The 19644-nt window shown below is 33.5% G+C and overlaps 3 protein-coding genes and 1 pseudogene across 3 annotated transcripts; 2 read left to right on the top strand and 2 right to left on the bottom strand.

The window, feature by feature from the left end:
- Window positions 1-1945: 1945 nt before the first annotated feature.
- On the top strand, window positions 1946-5854 carry LOC145598900 (uncharacterized). The gene is made up of 4 exons (XM_081655302.1): window positions 1946-4473; window positions 4565-4659; window positions 5179-5257; window positions 5575-5854. Exon 1 carries the CDS (start codon window positions 2068-2070, stop codon window positions 4342-4344), a length of 2277 nt encoding a protein of 758 aa, XP_081511428.1. The 5' UTR covers window positions 1946-2067; the 3' UTR covers window positions 4345-4473; window positions 4565-4659; window positions 5179-5257; window positions 5575-5854.
- A 5844-nt stretch (window positions 5855-11698) lies between these two features.
- LOC145598604 (monolignol oxidoreductase AtBBE-like 15 pseudogene) lies at window positions 11699-13646 on the top strand (annotated as a pseudogene).
- A 587-nt stretch (window positions 13647-14233) lies between these two features.
- On the bottom strand, window positions 14234-15599 carry LOC145598921 (glutathione S-transferase U9-like). Its single transcript, XM_081655324.1, has 2 exons — window positions 15146-15599; window positions 14234-14781 (listed from the first exon to the last, which is right to left on the bottom strand). The coding sequence occupies exons 1-2, from the start codon at window positions 15467-15469 to the stop codon at window positions 14416-14418; spliced, it is 690 nt and encodes a 229-aa protein (XP_081511450.1). The 5' UTR covers window positions 15470-15599; the 3' UTR covers window positions 14234-14415.
- A 1080-nt stretch (window positions 15600-16679) lies between these two features.
- On the bottom strand, window positions 16680-18200 carry LOC145599295 (glutathione S-transferase U9-like). The gene is made up of 2 exons (XM_081655693.1): window positions 17696-18200; window positions 16680-17221 (listed from the first exon to the last, which is right to left on the bottom strand). Exons 1-2 carry the CDS (start codon window positions 18017-18019, stop codon window positions 16856-16858), a joined length of 690 nt encoding a protein of 229 aa, XP_081511819.1. The 5' UTR covers window positions 18020-18200; the 3' UTR covers window positions 16680-16855.
- Window positions 18201-19644: the final 1444 nt, after the last annotated feature.

Raw genomic sequence — 19644 nt, 5'->3', positions numbered from 1 at the left:
CAGCTCTAATTAGTTAGTTCAGTTCAGTTCAGTTTAGTTCAATTCAGCTCCAATCAGTTCAGCTCTTAATTTCTTTCTCTCATAAAATATTCATTTCAACTCAGATCAGTTCAGCTCTTAATTTCTTTCTCTCATAAAATATTCATTTCAACTCAGATCAGTTCAGCTCAGTTAAGCTCTAATCAATTTAGTTCAACTCAGTTCAGTAAAAGTGAACAGGCCCTTAGTTTATGTGTAGTCCCACATAGACAACCAATAATATTGCAACACATTAGCATTGTACAAAATGGATAGAAAGAGACTTGAGCGGGAGAATTAAGCGGTAAAAATTGTGTGAGAATCCCGCCTAAGGAGAGAGGAGCGGTAAACGCATTGTTGATGAAATTATCATGCCATTTTCATAAAATAAAATTAAAAAAAAACTTCTTCAAGCCAGGTAATTAACTAATTAAATAATTTTGGAAACCAATTGTATGACAATGGCAAATGACAGTGAAAAAAGTCATTGAATTGAAGGAGAAATTAAACCTCTTCTAGTAATATTATGTACAATTCTTAATTGAGCCATAATTCCATTAGTGAAATGCAATTCTTATAACATCTTTTCCATACTCGATAACATCTTAAATTCTTATAACATCTTAATTTATAACATTTTGTGATATTGATGTCCATAATCATACCACAACTAAGAATTTGATATGAAATTTGTTTATAATACATTCATTTTATATACTAAAATAATATAAATAATACTAAAACAATCATTTTTGATATAAAAATTATACAAATGATGAATTATAAAATATTTTCACAACAATTTCAATACCACAACACTACACATGGTCTCTGTCGTCTATTTCACTCGCTCACCCATCGTAGTTCGCCTTTGATTTCACCTTCCATTGTTTCTGACCATTGTATGGACCACATCTCCCTTTGATTTCGCCGACCATCATTTCATACTCTAAACCACATCACTCTGTGATTACGCCGACCATCAACCCTTCCTTCCTCTCAACCACCTTACTCACCTTAAAGCCATCGGTCATAGCCCCTCCATGGTGTCTTCTTGCAAATCCTCTAACATCATTTAACGCTATAAATGCAATTAAATTCAGATTAAAGTTTTTTCGTTCGCTAAATTTTGAAACCGAAATTTCTAAACTATTCATATAGGACCAAGTGGGTTAACTTCTCTCAGCCAATAGAACACCTTGTCTATTTAGGGTACGCATAAACTATATCTACATGTACCCTTTTCGTTCCATTTATATTGCTAAACCTTCATCGCTCTGTTTTCCTACCTAGGAGAATTCCCAAGACCCAATTATAGAAAAAAATAAAATCTTTAATTACTAAGACCCTGTTCTTTAGAGTTTTTGGATAGAGCATAGCAGATTTCAGTCGAGCAAGGCTAGGCTTCCACATACTACGGAGCACAGCAGAGCAGGACACAACAGAGCAGAGCAGAGCAATTCTAAATAACAGGGCCTAAGTCTCATCTCCCAAGTCTTGAGTTTCAATTCTTATGTGTTCGGTTTGGGCCAGTCCGGTCTTAGACACGCTAGCAGTTTCAAATACATAAATTCTGCCGTTGTGTTTCTCTATTATAACTTCTAAGCTTTCTCTAACCTCTGTCTCACTCTTGTCATTGATTTCTATTTCCTCCTTTTACCAATTTAATTTCAGTTCCTCTTCCTTCATTCACTCAATTACCACTTTCTTTTATTGGTATAAATCTCACTACCTTAATTCCAGGTACATTCTAAATTTCTGATTCAATTTTGAATTTTCACCTGTTTGTTTATCACTTTTTACTCGACAACTCCATATTTTACCAAAATCAATTTATATACTTTCAATTAAATGTCTAATAAAGAAGAATTAACTTCTGGGTATTGTTGGTAATTGAGATTTCTATTGCTTTTTCTTGTTTAGGATTATGCCCACCAACTGTTCGATGAAATGACAGTAGTTCTGTTTTGCCCAGTTTCATGGTATTGATTTTGAATGGTTAAAAAGGGCGTAGCTTGAAAATTTGGGATTTGGGAGATTTACTTTGTAATGAGTAGACCCTTACTAGCAAAACATGTAGCAGCTGTTATAAAACATCAGAAAGATCCTTTGAAGGCGCTCGAAACGTTTAAATCAGTTAAAAATGAGGAGGGGTTTAAGCATAATTTGCTGACATATAAATGTATGATAGATAAGCTTGGTTCACATGGAAAATTTGAAGCTATGGAGGCATTGCTTTCGGATATGAGAATGGATATTGATAATAGGATTGTGGAAGGAGTGTACATTGGGGCTATGAAGAATTATGGAAAGAAAGGGAAACTTCAACAAGCTGTTGATGTGTTTGAGAAGATGGATTTTTACGAATGTGAACCGTCAGTCATGTCGTATAATGCCATCATGAATATCTTGGTTGAACATGGTTACTTCAATCAAGCTCATAAAGTTTATTTGAGGTTAAGAGATAAAGGGATTTGTCCTGATGTATACACCTATACTATCAGGATTAAGTATTTTTGTAGGACTGAGAAGTTTAATGCTGCTTTGAGGCTTCTTAAGAACATGCCTTCTCATGGGTGTGACGCCAATGCAGTTGCTTATTGTACCCTCATTGGTGGTCTTTATGAACAAGAATATGGAGTTGAAGCATCGAAGTTGTTCTGTCAGATGCTTAGCCTTGGAATTTGCCCTGATATTCTTACATTTAACAAGCTGATACATGTCCTCTGCAGGAAGGGTGATGTCCAAGAAAGTCAAAGGCTTTTAAGTAAAGTTTTCAAGCGGGGGACTTCACCAAATTTGTTTACTTTCAATATCTTTATTGAAGGTTTTTGTGAGAATAATTCAGTCAGTGAAGCTACTGGTTTACTGGATAACATCATGACTGAGGGTTTTACTCCAGATGTAGTGACATACAACTTACTGATACGTGGACTTTGTAAAAATACGGGGGCTGTTGATGCTGAACGCTATCTGCATCAAATGATTAATAAAGGGTTTGATCCAGATTCTTTCACATACAACTGCATCATTGATGCTTACTGCAAACTAGACATGGTACAAAATGCAGAGATGGTACTCCGTAATGCGAAATACAGAGGATTTATACCCGATGAATACACATATTGCTCTTTAATTGATGGCTTATGTAAGAATGGTGATGTTGAGAGAGCCATGGTCATATTCAATGAGGCTGAGACGAAGGGATTGAAGGCTAAAGTTATTGTGTACAACACATTGATCAAAGGCCTATCTCAGCAGGGTCTGATTCTTGAAGCATTACAGATGATTAATGATATGGCTAGAGCTGGTTGCTCCCCCAATATATGGACATATAATACAGTGATAAATGGACTATGCAAAATGGGTTGCTTGTCTGATGCAAATAACCTGGTAGATGATGCTATTGCAAGAGGATGTTTACCTGACATTTTCACTTTTAATACTCTAATTGATGGGTACTGCAAACAGTTGAAGTTGGATACGGCGATTGAACTTGTAGATAAAATGTGGGATCATGGTGTTACTCCAGATGTGATTACATACAATACTCTGTTGGATGGGCTTTGCAAGGCTGCAAAATTTGAAGCTGTAATGGGAACTTTTGAAACAATGGTGGAAAAAGGGTGCATCCCTAACCATATTACATACAATATACTTATAGACAGCTCCTGCAAGGCTCATAAGCTAGACGAAGCCTTAGCGTTGCTGTCAGAAATGAGGTGCAAGGGTCTGGCCCCAGATCTTGTAGTTCTTGGCACATTGATAAATGGTTATTGCAAGAAGGGTGATTTGGATGGAGCATACCAGCTTTTCAGAAAGATTTACCAACAGTATGGACTTTCACATACAACAGCAACATACAACATTGTGATCAATGCATTTGGTGAAAGACTGAATATGGACATGGCTCAGAGGCTTTTTCATGAGATGATTGAGAAGGGCTGCCCTCCAGACAGTTATACTTATCGTGCGTTAGTACATGGATTCTGCAAGGCTGGTAATGATGATGCTGGCTACAAATTCTTCCTAAAGAAGATTGAGAAGGGTTTTAAGCCATCACTCACAACATGTGGAAGGGTACTCAATTGTCTTTGCTTGAAACAAAAGATCCATGAAGCTGTTAAAATTATCCACGTTATGGTGCATGAAGGTATTGTTCCAGATATTGTGGAGGGTATTTTCAGCTCTACTAAAAGGGAGATAGCAGCACCAAAGATTATTGTGGAGGACTTGCTAAAGAAGAGCTATATAACTTATTATACATATGAACTCCTATATGATGGTGTTCGAGACAAAAAGCTATTAAGGAAAATTCTTCCATGAAAGCTTCCGAAGTGTCTTCCAGCAGAACATTCCTGAGCATTTAATATTGTCATATGATGATTGCACTAGGAACCTATGCACAAGTTCCTTCATATGCTCCCGGAACACAAAAAACTATATTATGATGGGGTAACTCAAACTTTCACTATCTAATTATACTTTCTTTTAGCTGTGGTTGTCCTGGGGCAACCATAATTCACTGCTGTTTCCTTGTATGAAGGTCTTTTGTTGGTTGACTTATATTCCTTGGAGGAGCTATCATGTACATTAGCTGTCATGAAAGGATCTCATTGTTGGTAGCAGATGTTCAAATAGGTAAATATCAATTACGCCATCTGTGCATGCATTCCCTTCTAGAATTTTCTTTCCAGTTTGATGAATATATCGGCTGTGTTGGACCTGGTTGCCATGATTTGGACCCTTAAAGTTGCTTCAGATTCCCATAACCACTTATTAAGGTAGTTTATACTTTATAGCAATGTACACTGCTTTTTTTTTTTTGGTTAAAAGCAATGTACACTTGTACAGTGGGTATACTTTATAGCAATGTACACTGCTTAATTTTCTTCCTCTGTTCAGCTGGATGGATACTTATATGGTTAAACTTCAGAACTTATGGTGTCTTCTTAAAAAGAAAATGGTCAATTGGTATTTGATAAGGGACATTTACTGATTATAATTTTTTTTCTCTTTCAAGTTGCATTTTCATATGAAATTATTAAGAGTAAAAAAAAAGATCATATACTACGTATGACGGTATGAGTATGGAATACCTAATTACTAATAATGAATAAACCTGTTTTGGAGTACTGTTGACCCAGTTTTGGAATGCAGAGGCTATATGGAAAGCTGGAAACTAATGCTGTATCAAACAATCTGTTTGCTTCCGAGAATTACATTCTGTGTACATGAGGTAACTGTTACTTGATGCTTGGAGCACAAAAGCATTTGAGTATTACTAAATAAGTTTGGAATAAGGAAAATCTTTGTGTTCTAAGACTGTTTTGACTAATCACACAAGCCTATGGACTGGAAGTTCAGTGGGGAGGTCATTTGGTACTATTATCTCGATCCATGAGTTTGTAGGTTGAATCCCATCATCACCGCATTTTACTGTGGAACTAATTTTGTTATATGGGCACTTGAGGCTTAAGCACCCCTCTCCCCCCCTATTATCTCGACTATCCCATTATCCTGATCTGATAATTTTTTTTTTTTTTCCTTCGTCAGATGCTGTGCTCAACTGTTCACCAGTAAATTTGAAGAGTGCTTGATCTCCATGGGTTAGATCATCAGGTTACCATGGCTAACCCAATTCTCTGCAGCAGAATGGATTATATTGATAGCATAGCGGATTCAGGCATTCAAATTTGGTTATGCAGCCTAAGCAGGTGCAGCAACCCATACAGGTATGCTAGAAGGCAAAGCTCATATCTATCTGCATGACGAGATGCATATAATTCTATCACTTTGTTGTGTTAATTGTATGCTATCTATTGCTAGGGTATTGGATAACTTAGCTGGATATTGCTCACCACACTTCAGAAATCACTAGCACTTGTGAAATACTTGCTAAGAATTTTAAAAATGAGGGCAAAATTCAATCCTTGTAAAGCTATACTTCTTACTCAAAACAATTCTCTGAATAGTGATTACTACATGTCTAAAAGATACATTATTACTACAAGATTTATCTGGAAAAGTGATTACATTATACACAGCCGAGCTCGCAGTAGAAGGCTGTAGTGTCAAACCCGAAAAGAAGACATAGGAAGCTCTCTCGAAGAGTAAACTAAACCTGTATTTGCGAATAAACTCTTCAAACCCGAAAAGATTTCTAGTTTCCAGTTGTATTTCACAAATATATTCTTTGTGGATCAGAGGGAGTACTAGGCCAACAAAGGTCAGTAATAAAACATGCATAGGCATCCGGGCAATCTGGCTTGATGAGCTGCGGTGAAAGACTAAAATCACATATAATTAAGACATATTCTTAGGCGACTGACTTTGAGGATGTAACCATTTTACAATGGCAACTCATTAAGCCAAAATAACCATAGACATTAACCCTAACCTTTCATTAAAAGCCAAAATTATAACATTAGAACATACTTTTTGACCAAAACATCCAATTTTTATTTGAACATGGAAAACGACCTTAAGATTCAACTTTAAATGAGGTTTATTTTCTTTACAAAATACATAATTACATGATTTTCTTTTTCTTTTTCTTAACTTCACACGTTGTCCACTGGATGACTTTGGTAGTTGGAACTTTAGAAGACTTCAAGATTTTCTTTTTTTACACATTAATTAAAAATAAAAAAGAAAGACTTTACTTTTTTGAAAGTTGCCATACGCCCATACTACTTCTTTCAACCCTAAATTTCACTTAAGCAAGTGCATTTTCAAATGGCAGATGCATTGCTTCGTCAAAATTCCCTTTATACGGAGTAAGAGTTACTCCTATATTGTAACGAACATTTTGTAATAAATGTATGATGTATTATTATAAAACTCCCTCCGTCCTTTTATTAGAAGCCTGTATTCCTTTTTGGATAATCAAAATTACAAGCCAATTTTTATTTATAAGTTGTACTTGTTAACAATATTACCATCTTTTTGATGATTTGCCATTTTTTTTCTTTTCTTTTATATACTTTTGATATCAATTCCCAACATTTTATCTCTCTATCTCTTCAATAATTCTCAACTTATTTTTTTCTTCTCTCTCTAAAACCCTGCATGTATATTTGTACTTCCAATTAACTTCCTATATTCCCGTGATTCCGTGAAAAAAAAAAATCAAAATAGGCTTCTAATTAAAGGACGAAGGGAGAATTAATGTAAGACAAAGTAAAAGTAATATGCACTGCTACAAAAAACTGCGTTAGAAGTTCCTCTAGTAAAAAAGTGATATGCAACACTAATTACCCTTATAAATTTTATGCATTCTTAAACCGAATTTGGAGGGTTTTTAAGTTGTTCAGATTCAGAAATTGTGCAAAGATACAAAAGACGTTGCTGGATAATAAAGGGTGTACAACAATAGTCCAAAATGGTAGTTATACTAGCATATGGTACATTGGTACATACCAATTTTTCTCCAGCTCCATGTCGGGGAGTTCTCCCATGCTTAACGGATACGCTGATGATTTTGGAATTTAAGATACACCAAATTATTACGAGAGTGTAACATGGACCTATATTTGTTGTCCATTTCCCACTAGTCCACATAACACAATTTGATAAATTATTTAAAAATGGCTAAAACTTGATAAATAGAATGCATTATTGGTATTTCACCTAAAAGCTTTTTACTGCACAACAATTTAGGTGGGTTTGATCAATTGAAGTATAGTACCAATATTGGACCATCCCATTTGAAAAGGAGTATCCAAAATCTTTGTTTGACATTGACAACCAATTATATTTTGACTATTTTGTTTGTGTTCTTTAGCTAATTTTATACACTATTTTCTTGATTGTCTATATCTAATACTTCTAATATTTTGTACTCTAATTTTAGTTTAAGGGTGTAGATTAATTATATTGGATTGAATTCAGTTTAGAAATATAATCAATCAAATAATAACTACACTTTATATTATGATATTTTCTCTTGAATTGTCCGTCTATCTACCCTACGGTATCTTTAAACTGTCTGTAAAAGTAAGATTACTATTGTGATTAATTTAACATAAAGGTTGAGAATATAACTATACACAATATGGGACAATGTTTAGCATTAATTTAATTTGAGTCAAAAGTTGTGAAGGTATAAACACAATCTTAATGATATGAATTTATTTTCTTTTTAACATTTTTGCCAATATAAAAATTTAACACTTTAAAATTTATAATTACATGAAGATAATAAAGCCAACCTTAGCTTCCTTGTGGGGGAATAAATGTGAAGAAAGACATCAATTTAGTTTCTTTAGTAGGTGATGAGTATCATTGAAGTTTGATCTTTCCCTAAAAATAACATGCTTTTGTAAAACATATTAGGCCCTCACCCTAAGAAAACGAACAAATTTATTCACCTTTATAAGTCTAACTCTATGACTATGTTTGGAAGCTTGGGACCCATGAAAAGTTTAAGTCATTTCACATCCTTTTACTTTTTTTTTTGGATTATAAAAAATTTCATCAATTTATCAATTACAAAGGTTGGTTATGAGTGTACACTTGGATTATGTGCAATAATTACCTCTTTAATCCCTTCATCAAGGTGGCTTAATGGACTTATTGTCTTCAATCATGAGAACATAAATTTACCTTATCAAGTACACTTAATGAATGCATATAAGTTGCAATCAGCCCTTATCATCAAGTTTTTCTTTTCTAATTGCCGTAGTTCTTGGCTTTAAATTAGTGTGGACCTTATTGCGTATGCATGTAACTTTCCTTAAATCCGATCCTTTAAAGCAACCACAATTATAAACATAAGTAATTAGTTATTTGATCCGTTTGTTTCATCTGTGCAATACACAAATACTATAGGCATACTATCATATTGTAAAAGAGACAAAGTAAAAAAAAGTTTGAGTATGTAAGAAAGATCTAGTAAAAAAATTTAGTGAAAAGGTGAATAATTTATGGGGTAAGAGGGTAAAAATATGGTTATGAAAGAAAAGGTAGAAAAAGTAAGGTAGGAAAAAATCCCCAAGACAAATAGTGAATAGAACAAAAGAAAATTGAGGTAGAATTTGTATTTTATATCGGCAAAAGTGGAAAAATACAACAGAGAGGAGTGCATGTCATCTTGTACCTCTAACTTGATTCAATGTCATCTTTACCTATATTTGTTCGTATTGTTAGTACCTATGTAGGCTTGTTCTCTTCAGCTTATTTTCAGTTCAGTTCAGTTCAGCTCTAATAAGTTTAGTTTAGCCCAGCTCTAATAAGTTCAATTCTTATCTTAAATTCCTTCTCTCATAAAATATTCAATTCAGTTCAGCTCAGCTTAGCTCCAATAAGTTCAGTTTAGTTTAGCTCAATTCAGTCAATCAGAACAGGCCCGTACTCGTGCTAATAATTATTTGATTAAAAGGTTAAGCATTAACTTATACGAAGTATATAATTTTCTTAAAAATGCATGTAAACATGTTTTTATATGAGGTATATATTAACAAGTAGTTAATGAATAACCCTTAAATACAGAGTATATAGTGGATGACTTTTTTTGGGTTCTTTTTATGTTAGTTTAATTATAAGTATATTTACTATTTTCATTATATCAAACTTTCATAATTTCCTAAAAAGTTAATTTTGTTTAAATTGAAATGATCATTTTAATCTTGTGTGATTAAAATAAAATAAATGATACATTCTTAAAATAAGGAGCAAGAACATAAAACCCTTGGACTATTTTTCCAAGGAAATAATCTCTATTTTCATGTCAAGGAGTGAGGTAAAATTCTTAAATGTCATTAAATTTCACTTATCTTTTAAAACAATTGATTCTTAGAAATTTAAAAATATTGAAACACACATCGTGTGTATAGATTCATTATACTTCCTCCGTTTTTTATTAGATGCATCATTTTTGTTAAATTTTTTTTAAATTAGATGCATCACTTTCCCGTTTTGTAAATAAATTTTCGTTATATCTCTCCTATTTCATGAGCCCTTTTTATTTTTTCTCCTTTTCTCTCTACTTCAAAAGTGTTTAGGAGTTTGCAATTATATAAGTGATGCATTTAAATAAAAACGGAGAAAATATGTATATGACACCTAAATTTGTCTAGAATTATCTATTTGAAAGTTAATTGGGGGATTCACGGGGAGGGTCCTGGTCTTATCATGTAATTCCACATTTCCACTTCATATAATTGAAAATCAAATAATCAATCATATGACCATATATATTAGCCCTACAAAAAGCTACATTCATTTGTACGTATTACCATCAAACAACGATGTGCTTAATAAACTATAATAACTTCCTTAATTAGCTAATTGTTAGTAATATTTTTTGGTGCACGTAACTTTTTAATTAGTTCATCAATCAACCAACAACATAATTAGCAAGAAACATCACATAGATAATTTTGCATTAACAATAGTATTGGTGTAACTTTTTGGGTGATTAGCGTGAACTTGTAAAGGGAGAATAATAAGTGGAGTTTGTGCACATGACAAGGGTCCAAAATTAAGGTAGATACTATAATCAAAATTAATGAATGTTTGGAAATAATTAAAAATTGAGGAATCTCTTAAACCAACTTCCACTAATTACAACTTTATCTAGTTTAATTAGCATCAAATTATGATAATGTTTTATAGATAAGAACTTACAAAATTACAACCCCAAGAAACCTCAAAGGTTAATTATGCCATAATCTCTTGTCTTCAACGCATGGGATCAACATATATAATACTAGCAAGTGTATAAAATTATTTATTAAGCCATTAATATTAATTTAGATGTGGATTTACACTCACCACATGCACTAATATATTCTATATTTTATCTAAATCTTTTTGTTTGACTTCCAATGATATTTATATGATTACTACAATAAACATAAAATTTGATCATTTATTAATTTAATACTTGTATAACATATTTACATCATAAAATCAAACACACTTCTTCACTTTTATAGTCTTGTACTATGATGGCTATGATCATTCATCAAAGGGGTTTGAATATCTCACATGAACTTGTGTAAATGTGTAATGAAAGCTTATCCGATTTCTTTGACACTACTCAAAGAATTGATAATAGTTGCAAAGTTGGAAAAGAATGATCAACAAATATAAAAGTATTGTAATAGAACGGAGTAAACTTGGGTACATAAAAAGTGTTATTTGACCGACGTGAAAATAATAAGATCGAGATGAACACTAAAATTAAAACATAAAATGAGAATTGTCGAGGCATCAAACTTAAAAATACTGCCTCCGTATCAAAACAATCGGAATAATTAATCGACAATGCTTACAATTTGACATCACAGTCAGAAAATCAACAGTAAAGTTGGATTGGAGGCTTCAAGATTGTGGCCTAAATTGTGGAAAAATTTGCACTCCAAATTTTCTTATCTTATTAATCACAATATTATATCAAACCATGATTACAATCACTCTTTACCACTGTATAAACTATTGACCAAATTTTATCCCACAATCCCCACTTTAAAGTGGACATACATGCAACTCCATCCATTTTTTCCATTTTCACAACTTTTTCATAACATTGACTATAAAACACAAGTTTAAACACCAATGTAATAATAATCAAAGCATGACGATTGCATTACCTCAATTAAAAGTCATCATAAAACTCATATAAATACTACCTTACCATAACCAATTTTATTCACAACTTCTCCCTCTAAAACACATAAGCTAAGATCATATCATAGAATAAAATTATGGGTTATTATAGTAGTGTTATTCCACTAACATTGCTCCTAATTTTCTCACTATGTTCATCTTTAGGATATTCAAATGAGGTCCAAGCTAATTTTCTTCATTGTCTTTCTAAGAACATTAGTCCACCCAACCCATTTCCTACATCATGTTTCACTCCTAACAATAATTCCTTCACAGCTATACTAAATTCGACCGCGAATAACTTAAGGTACTTGTTACCTTCAGTTGAAAAACCACAGCTGATCTACATGCCCTTAGATGAATCTCATGTACAAGCTGCTGTTGTATGTGCCAAAAAGCTTGGGATTCAGCTCAGGGTACGTAGCGGGGGGCACGACTATGAGGGGGTTTCTTATGCCTCTGAGATGGGTGATCCATTTGTTGTTATTGATATGTCCAAGCTGCGGTCTGTTATAGTTGATATCGACGATAACAGTGCGTGGGCTGAGGCTGGGGCTACGACTGGGGAGCTTTACTATAGGATATCTGAGCAGAGTAAGGTGCACGGATTTCCTGCAGGACTGTGCACCAGTTTGGGTATAGGTGGTCATATTACTGGTGGTGCTTATGGCTCTATGATGAGAAAATATGGTCTAGGAGTTGATAATGTGATTGATGTTCGGTTGGTGGATCCTAACGGGAAGATCCTCGACCGAGCATCAATGGGGGAGGACCTGTTTTGGGCTGTCAGAGGTGCTGGTGGTGGTAGTTTTGGGGTAATTCTAGCATGGAAAGTTAAGCTTGTACCTGTTCCTGAGACTGTCACAACATTTACAGTCGTAAAAACGCTAGACCAAGGTTTGACAAAGCTCTTGACTAAGTGGCAGCAAGTGGCTGCTGATAAACTTGATGAAAATCTTTTCATCAGGGTAGAAATCATGCCTGGTACAGTCCCTAACACCACTCAGAAGACTGTACAAGCCTTATTTAACGCGCTGTATTTAGGCAGCGCGAATCAATTGCTTAGGTCCATGGCCCAAACTTTCCCTGAATTAGGCCTGACTAAACAAGACTGCAATGAAATGAGTTGGATCGAGTCAGTTGTCTATATTGGAGGGTACCCTACAGGGACTAGCACTGATGTTTTGCTCCAAGCGAAACCTTTGTTTAGGAACTACTTTAAGGCCAAGTCAGATTTCGTTAGGGAACCAATCCCTGAGGCCGGGCTTGAAGGTCTATGGAAGAAGTTGATGGAGGCAGAAAGCTACATCATGATATGGAATCCTTATGGTGGGATGATGAGTAGGGTACCGGAGTCTGACACCCCGTTCCCTCATAGGAAGGGGACTATCTACAAGATTCAGTATGTTGCAACTTGGATGGATGGTGAGGTTAGCGCGAAATCAAGCATGGCTTGGATTAGGGACTTGTATCAATTTATGGAGCCTTATGTGTCTAAGAACCCTAGGGAAGCTTATGTTAACTATAGGGATCTCGATTTAGGGATGAACAAGGATGGTAACACTAATGTTAATGAGGCTCGCGCTTGGGGTTTGAAGTATTACAAGAATAACTTCGATAGGTTGGTGAAAATCAAGACAAAATTCGATCCAGAGAACTTCTTTAGGCATGAACAGAGTATTCCTCCACTTTCGTCACCCAATAGGAAAACGAAAAAGGAGAAAAAAATTCACAATCATAAGCTTGGCAAGCACCACAAGGGGAAGGGATGCTAGTTAGCTAAAATCAAGCTTTATAATCATAGTCTCGAGTCTTATAGTAACTAATTTATTCTCTGATATTGAGAACAAGTGATGTGTATTTCTAATGACAAAAAATCTGGTAGTTGTTTTGTTTGTAATAGCCATTCAGTGTGATTAGGCATGTGCAATATTGTGCATAAGCACGTATACATCGTAGAGGGCTTGCAATTTTTGTATGAAGTGTTGTGTTTGCTAATGAAATCAAGTTTTTGTGTGGAATATCGGCTCTTATAATACGATTTACTGTACTATCTTAAGCCACAACTTCAAAGGTCTCTCTCAAGGCCAGAGCATGCTATGTATCTGCTTATAAAATGTAGTTAGATTAGTTTTATGTTGAAAACTTGATTGATGCATACGTTAGCATATAGTTGAAGAGAAAACTAGTACATTATGAACAAGATCCTGACAATCATGAATTCATGATTAAAACATCGGTATACTGAACTGCTAATCATTGTTTCTGATGATTAATATCAGAATATGACTTAGGCTATTCATCATTGGATTGTGATAACAATCATTTTCATATGATTCTTCCCATAGTAAGACTATAAAGTAGTAGTATAATCTTCATGAATTTAATATTATGGTCTTAATTAATCAACTATTTCCTCACTAAATCAAGGGTATATGCTCATACAGTCATACATAGACTCGGTAGAGTTGTTTTCATACCCAACTACTCAAATCTGGACTGTACCTAACATTTAATAACCCGACCTTTATAATGAGTGTCTAAATTGAATAATATTTCATAGTAACCAAGTAACAATAGACACAAATATAACTTAAATGAATGGAGCTGAACTGATTCAAAATCAATTTAAATAACACAATTAAATCCAATCCGAACAACCATTTTGCTTAATCTTTTTACCAAAGCAGCTTATCCTGCCTATCTAGTTGATAATGTACTTAATACGTAATTGACGTACAAAGATGAAGTAGAGCATAAAATTGATGTGGGAATTGGAGAAGATTACATAGTTCTAAAAAGTTGTCTAAGTTTTCTTAGAAACTTGACCAGATGTTCATGATTTGGAGCAGAATCTTGAACAAGTGGAACTCCATCACCGGATTTCATCCATGAAAAAGCCAAGGGAAAATTTTCAGGGTGTATGAACTTGATAGAAATAGCTTCTTCAACACCATTAATTATTGGCAATAAAGTGATCATCAAAATGTCTAAAATATCCATGGTTTCACCACTAATATGTGTAGCTCCTGAATATAAATCCTTCACATTTGCTTCTAATTTGTTCATATTTTCTTGGATTTCTTTGATGATTTTGTCCTCTTGATCATTGTTGGGGGCTTTGACAACATCCCTAAGTTTCTCAAATATCTGTACACACATACATAATTAGTGACTCACTAATATATTGTCCTATTCATCAAGGAATCCGTTACATGCATGCCTGAACAAGATTTTATGGTTTCCATCCTAAAATCAGTTGACAATATAAAGATTAGCTCATCGAGATTTACATGATTCTAAATTTTTCCCCAGTATATAACTAGAGATATTGAACGTTTTTGTCAACATTAGGCATTAATCAAGATGAAAGTTTAGTTTAATGTATTAAGAAATGAGCTCTATAATGTTGAGGGGTTCAACAAAATAACACAATCAATCTATTTCAAAATGCAACATTGTACTAATAGTGCTGCACAATAATTTACTAAAAACCAAATTAAATAATAACTACCTGGAGATCGATAAAATTGGCCCAAAACCGAACTTTGGCTCGTTGATAAGGATCAAAAGGTAAGAGTTTTGGTGAACTTGTCCAAGTCTCATCAATATATTCAAGAATGATCAAAGATTCAGGAATAGGCCTACCTTGATGAACAAGAACTGGAACCAACTTCTTAACTGGATTATACTTGAGAAGCAATTGAGACTTATTTTTCAAGTCTTCCTCAAAGTATTCATAAGATATACCCTTAATTTTAAGGGCAATAGTTACCCTTCTAACCCAAGGACTTGCCCACATTCCATGTAACTTCACCTCCTCATTTGTCTCTGCCATAATTTTTTTGCTAATATTTGTTTTACTTGGTTTATGAAACTATAGGATATATGCTTGATGTTTTATGAACGTGACAATTATGATATTGGTAGATATGACTAGTTAGGTAGAGGCTAAAGTGAGGTGTACCTAAATGGCCAAGATAAAGCCTTGGCCATCTGCTGTCCACATAATTGTATTTGAGCAACCAATCAATATAGTGAAATATATTGTGCTGCACTAACTTCTCCCTTTATTTGATATCAGGCTATAAGCTACCTTCAAAGTTTTTTGTCTTTTAAAAGATTGTCTCATATATTCTTTTAATCCCAAAATACTTTACACGTTTGACATTATTTCAATATTCATATGCCGACTATGACCATAGTGTTCTTATAATTATTTTTTTTTTAAAAAAAAAAAAAAAAAAAAAAAACTAAACTAAACAAATTTGTCATGAAATATGTTGTTGAATAAGTATTAATATTACTCAGTAACTTATTGTATTTCATACTAATGTTTAACTACACATATATAGAGTTAAAAAAAATGCATTGACATATGTGTCAAGTGTTATTGTGTAAATTATTCGAGATAGAGTGAGTAGTAAAAAATGATGTCCTTGAAAGATTATTTCTTCATTATTGCTAAATTCTTCACTTGCAACCCCACTTGCTCTCTATCTCTATTTCTCTCCTCATCAATAAGTTTGACCAACTCACCAACCAATAAGCAACCGTATAATCTTTTGTATATTCACTTTGAGTAAGCCATTTAGGAAATGCATAGTGACCCTTTTTATTCAGGATATTCTAATGCAAAAAGTCAAAACAATAATGAACTAAGAAATTATCTAAACTTTGTAGGACTTTGTTATATCCATTGTTTCCTAATTCTTCTTCAAAACACGCTTCCACTACTCGTCTATAAATTGGAATTAATATGTCAATTTGCTCGAAAAATTTAATCATTTTTTCGTGAGATAGGGTGGCGCCTTTACCATTCCGAGGCTACAACAGATGCCATCCTTGACAATATCATATTTCCGGGATTCTATCAACTTCGTATTGAGGTTGCCTTCTATTCCTGGGATTGAAGTGTGGTGAAGGACTAAGCAATATGTCTAGCATTAGTAGCATCCCCATATATTCAACATGGAAATATAATGAACCTTCATGTTTTTTCATAGAATGTTCAAATTCATCTTGACGTTCTTGTTCTTTTCTTCTTCTATTACCGGATTCGACATAATTTTTCTTAGAGACGTGACAAACTGTTACATATATACAACAATAATTTAATTAATACATAATATGTAATTAATGAACATCTAGTCAAAATTTATTCGTTGATCATAAAGATAAAGTAGAGCATAAAATTAATTTGATGTCAAAAAGTTGGAGAAAATTACACTCTTCTAAATACTTGTCTAAGTTTTCTTAGAAACTTGACCAAATTTTCATGATTTGGAGCAGATTCTTGAACACTTGGAAGTCCATCACCGGATTTCATCCATGAAAAAGCCAAGGGAAAATTTTCAGGGAGTATGAATTTGATGGATATAGCTTCTTCAACACCGTTAATTATTGGCAACAAAGTGATCATCAAAACGTCAAGGATTTCCATACTTTCACCATTAACATGAGTACCTCCTGAATAAAGATCCTTCACATTTGCTTCCAATTTGTTCATGTTTTCTTGGATTTCTTTGATGATTTCGTCCTCTTCATCATCGTTAGGGGCTTTGACAACATCCCGAAGTTTCTCAAATATCTGTACACATACAACACCATTAAAGACGTAATTATTAATGGTATATAATGGGATCGGTTACATAAACCATGATGGAGTTGCCTTAGTCAAAAAAAAAAAAAAAAAAAAAAAAAAAATACATAAACCATGATTTGAACCGTGATTTTATAAAATCCAAAATGATCCCATTGTAAAAATAATTAAAATTACCAAGAGTAACTCCGTAAGCCAAGGCATTTTAGTTGAAACTTCAATGTGGGATATCGATGGATTTTAACAAGATAACACAATTTTATTTTCTCTTGGTGATTAGAGAGCCACAAGGGCGGGGATGAGAATTCGATTCCCGGATCTCTTGAAACCGGGAGGGAAGCTATAATCACTTGAGCTATCCCTCACTCTCAACAAGATAACAAAATAAATGTTGGCTAAAATGCAACATTGTACTAATAGTGCTAAACAAAAATAATAATTGCAAACATATTAATTGCAAACCTGAAGATCGATAAAATTGGCCCAAAACCGAACTTTAGCTCGTTCATAAGGATCAAAAGGGAAGAGTTTTGGTGAATTTGTCCAAATCTCATCAATATATTCAAGAATAACCAATGATTCAGGAATTGGTCTCCCTTGATGAACAAGCACTGGAACCAACTTCTTAACTGGATTATACTTAAGGAGCAATTGAGACTTATTTTTCAAGTCTTCCTCAAAGTATTCATAGGATATACCCTTAATTTTAAGGGCAATTGTTACCCTTCTAACCCAAGGACTTGCCCACATTCCATGCAACTTCACCTGCTCCTTTGTCTCTGCCATAATTTTTTGGTTTAATTTCTTTGTAAAAAAATGAAATTTGGTAATTATAATTTGATTGTTAAACTATGATATATGCTTGATGCTTTATGAACGTGACAATTATGATATGGGTGGGTCGATAATTAATAATAGTAGGTTTTATTTCATCCATAAAATTGAATTGCAACTGACAACATGTAATCTTGGCCATCTATTCTCCACAATTTTGCATTGAGTAACCAACCCACGTAGTGAAACTATACAATATTATGCTCCGATCCGCAATCCTCCACATGAAACTAACGGCTAAAGCATTACGCACCATGCACCAACTTCTTATCAGACATTATAACCTCTCTTTTTTTCTTAAAGAAATGCAGCATGGCTGCATGGACATTTATTGATTCAAAAAATTAAGTTCCGCCAAAGTTTTAATATTATGTGGAAAGAACGTTATAAAAATACTCTTAGTAATTACGCATATCCCACCTACTCATACTCAAGTTACCTCTAATAGAGATTGATCTTATAACCTTATAGTTGTATAGTTGTGAGGTACAATCCTATATCACTAGATCGAATACTACTTGATTGACACAATACATTGGTATAAATTAAACTTTACTGTTCCGTCAAAAAAACAAAAAATAAAAAAATAAAAAAAAAAAAAAAAAAACTTTACTGAACCTACAAATTCTTACGTAATATTGTTTACTCGTATGTATTTAAATGATTTCATCACATATGAAATCCGTGTTAGAAAAGTTGGATTTGTCTACTATTCTAGAAAGTGTATTACATGGTTGAGAAATTTAAATGTTGGGTGCTAATCTCCTCACCGACAATATTTATTTGACACACATCTTATTTTTGACTTTTTTTTTTTTAATTAATAAACGACACATTATTATAAATGAAATTAGACAATCTATTATAATCAATTTGAATGACCCACTATTACTAATTTACTCCTATCAATAAAATTTGCATCCACTCCCACTACACCCCACTTAAATAATTTGAATTAATAAACGGTTATCGTACCAACTTTATCTTAATAAAGTATGAGTATAAACAATTCAATAAATAAATAATTCTCCATTTCTCTATGCGCGGAGTTTTAAGAGAAATTGGAAAAAGTAATAAAATATGGAGGTAGCAGCGTAGGTAGAAGAATAATAAAATTATAAAAAACAAAAGTAGTGGAGAGAATTGAATGAGAGAGAATGTGAAAATAATAAAAATATGATCATGGTGGGTTCACTAGATGAGAAAAATTAATTTAATATTGTAAAAGCTTTTTAAATAAGGAAATGTAGCAGGTATTTAAAAACGGCCGAAAAAGGAATTGAAAGTGGAGCAAGTATTTTAAAAACGGAGGGATTTGTCATAAATCATTTTTGTCATAAACCAATTGGTTGTTGGTGCAGTGGTGATTGGGACTGTACTTGGTAGGGAGGACCCGTGTTCGATCCCCTACAACAACAATTGGGAGGGGATTGGAATCTAACCACCCAAAACTGATCCCGAATCTGGATTAGCCCTAAGGGTGAACCTGATGGATCGGAACACCAAAAAAAAAAAAATCATTTTTGAAAGCAACAACTTTTTTTTTAGAGACCTTTATTTTTCTTTTTCAAAAGACT

The sequence above is a fragment of the Chenopodium album genome, chromosome 20 (assembly GCF_948465745.1).
Source record: "Chenopodium album chromosome 20, dcCheAlbu1.1, whole genome shotgun sequence".
NCBI lineage: Eukaryota > Viridiplantae > Streptophyta > Magnoliopsida > Caryophyllales > Amaranthaceae > Chenopodium > Chenopodium album.
This window is presented reverse-complemented; position numbering and strand designations above follow the sequence as displayed.

Bases quoted from the DNA above. Each gene is read 5' to 3' on its own strand.
- LOC145598900 (XM_081655302.1), top strand. From the start codon at position 2,068: ATGAGTAGACCCTTACTAGCAAAACATGTAGCAGCTGTTATAAAACAT.
- LOC145599295 (XM_081655693.1), bottom strand. From the start codon at position 18,019: ATGGCAGAGACAAAGGAGCAGGTGAAGTTGCATGGAATGTGGGCAAGT. The intron at 17,222-17,695 runs GTTTGCAATTAA...GTATGTGTACAG, and splicing joins CCAATTTTATCGATCTTCAG to ATATTTGAGAAACTTCGGGA.
- LOC145598921 (XM_081655324.1), bottom strand. From the start codon at position 15,469: ATGGCAGAGACAAATGAGGAGGTGAAGTTACATGGAATGTGGGCAAGT. The intron at 14,782-15,145 runs GTAGTTATTATT...ATGTGTGTACAG, and splicing joins CCAATTTTATCGATCTCCAG to ATATTTGAGAAACTTAGGGA.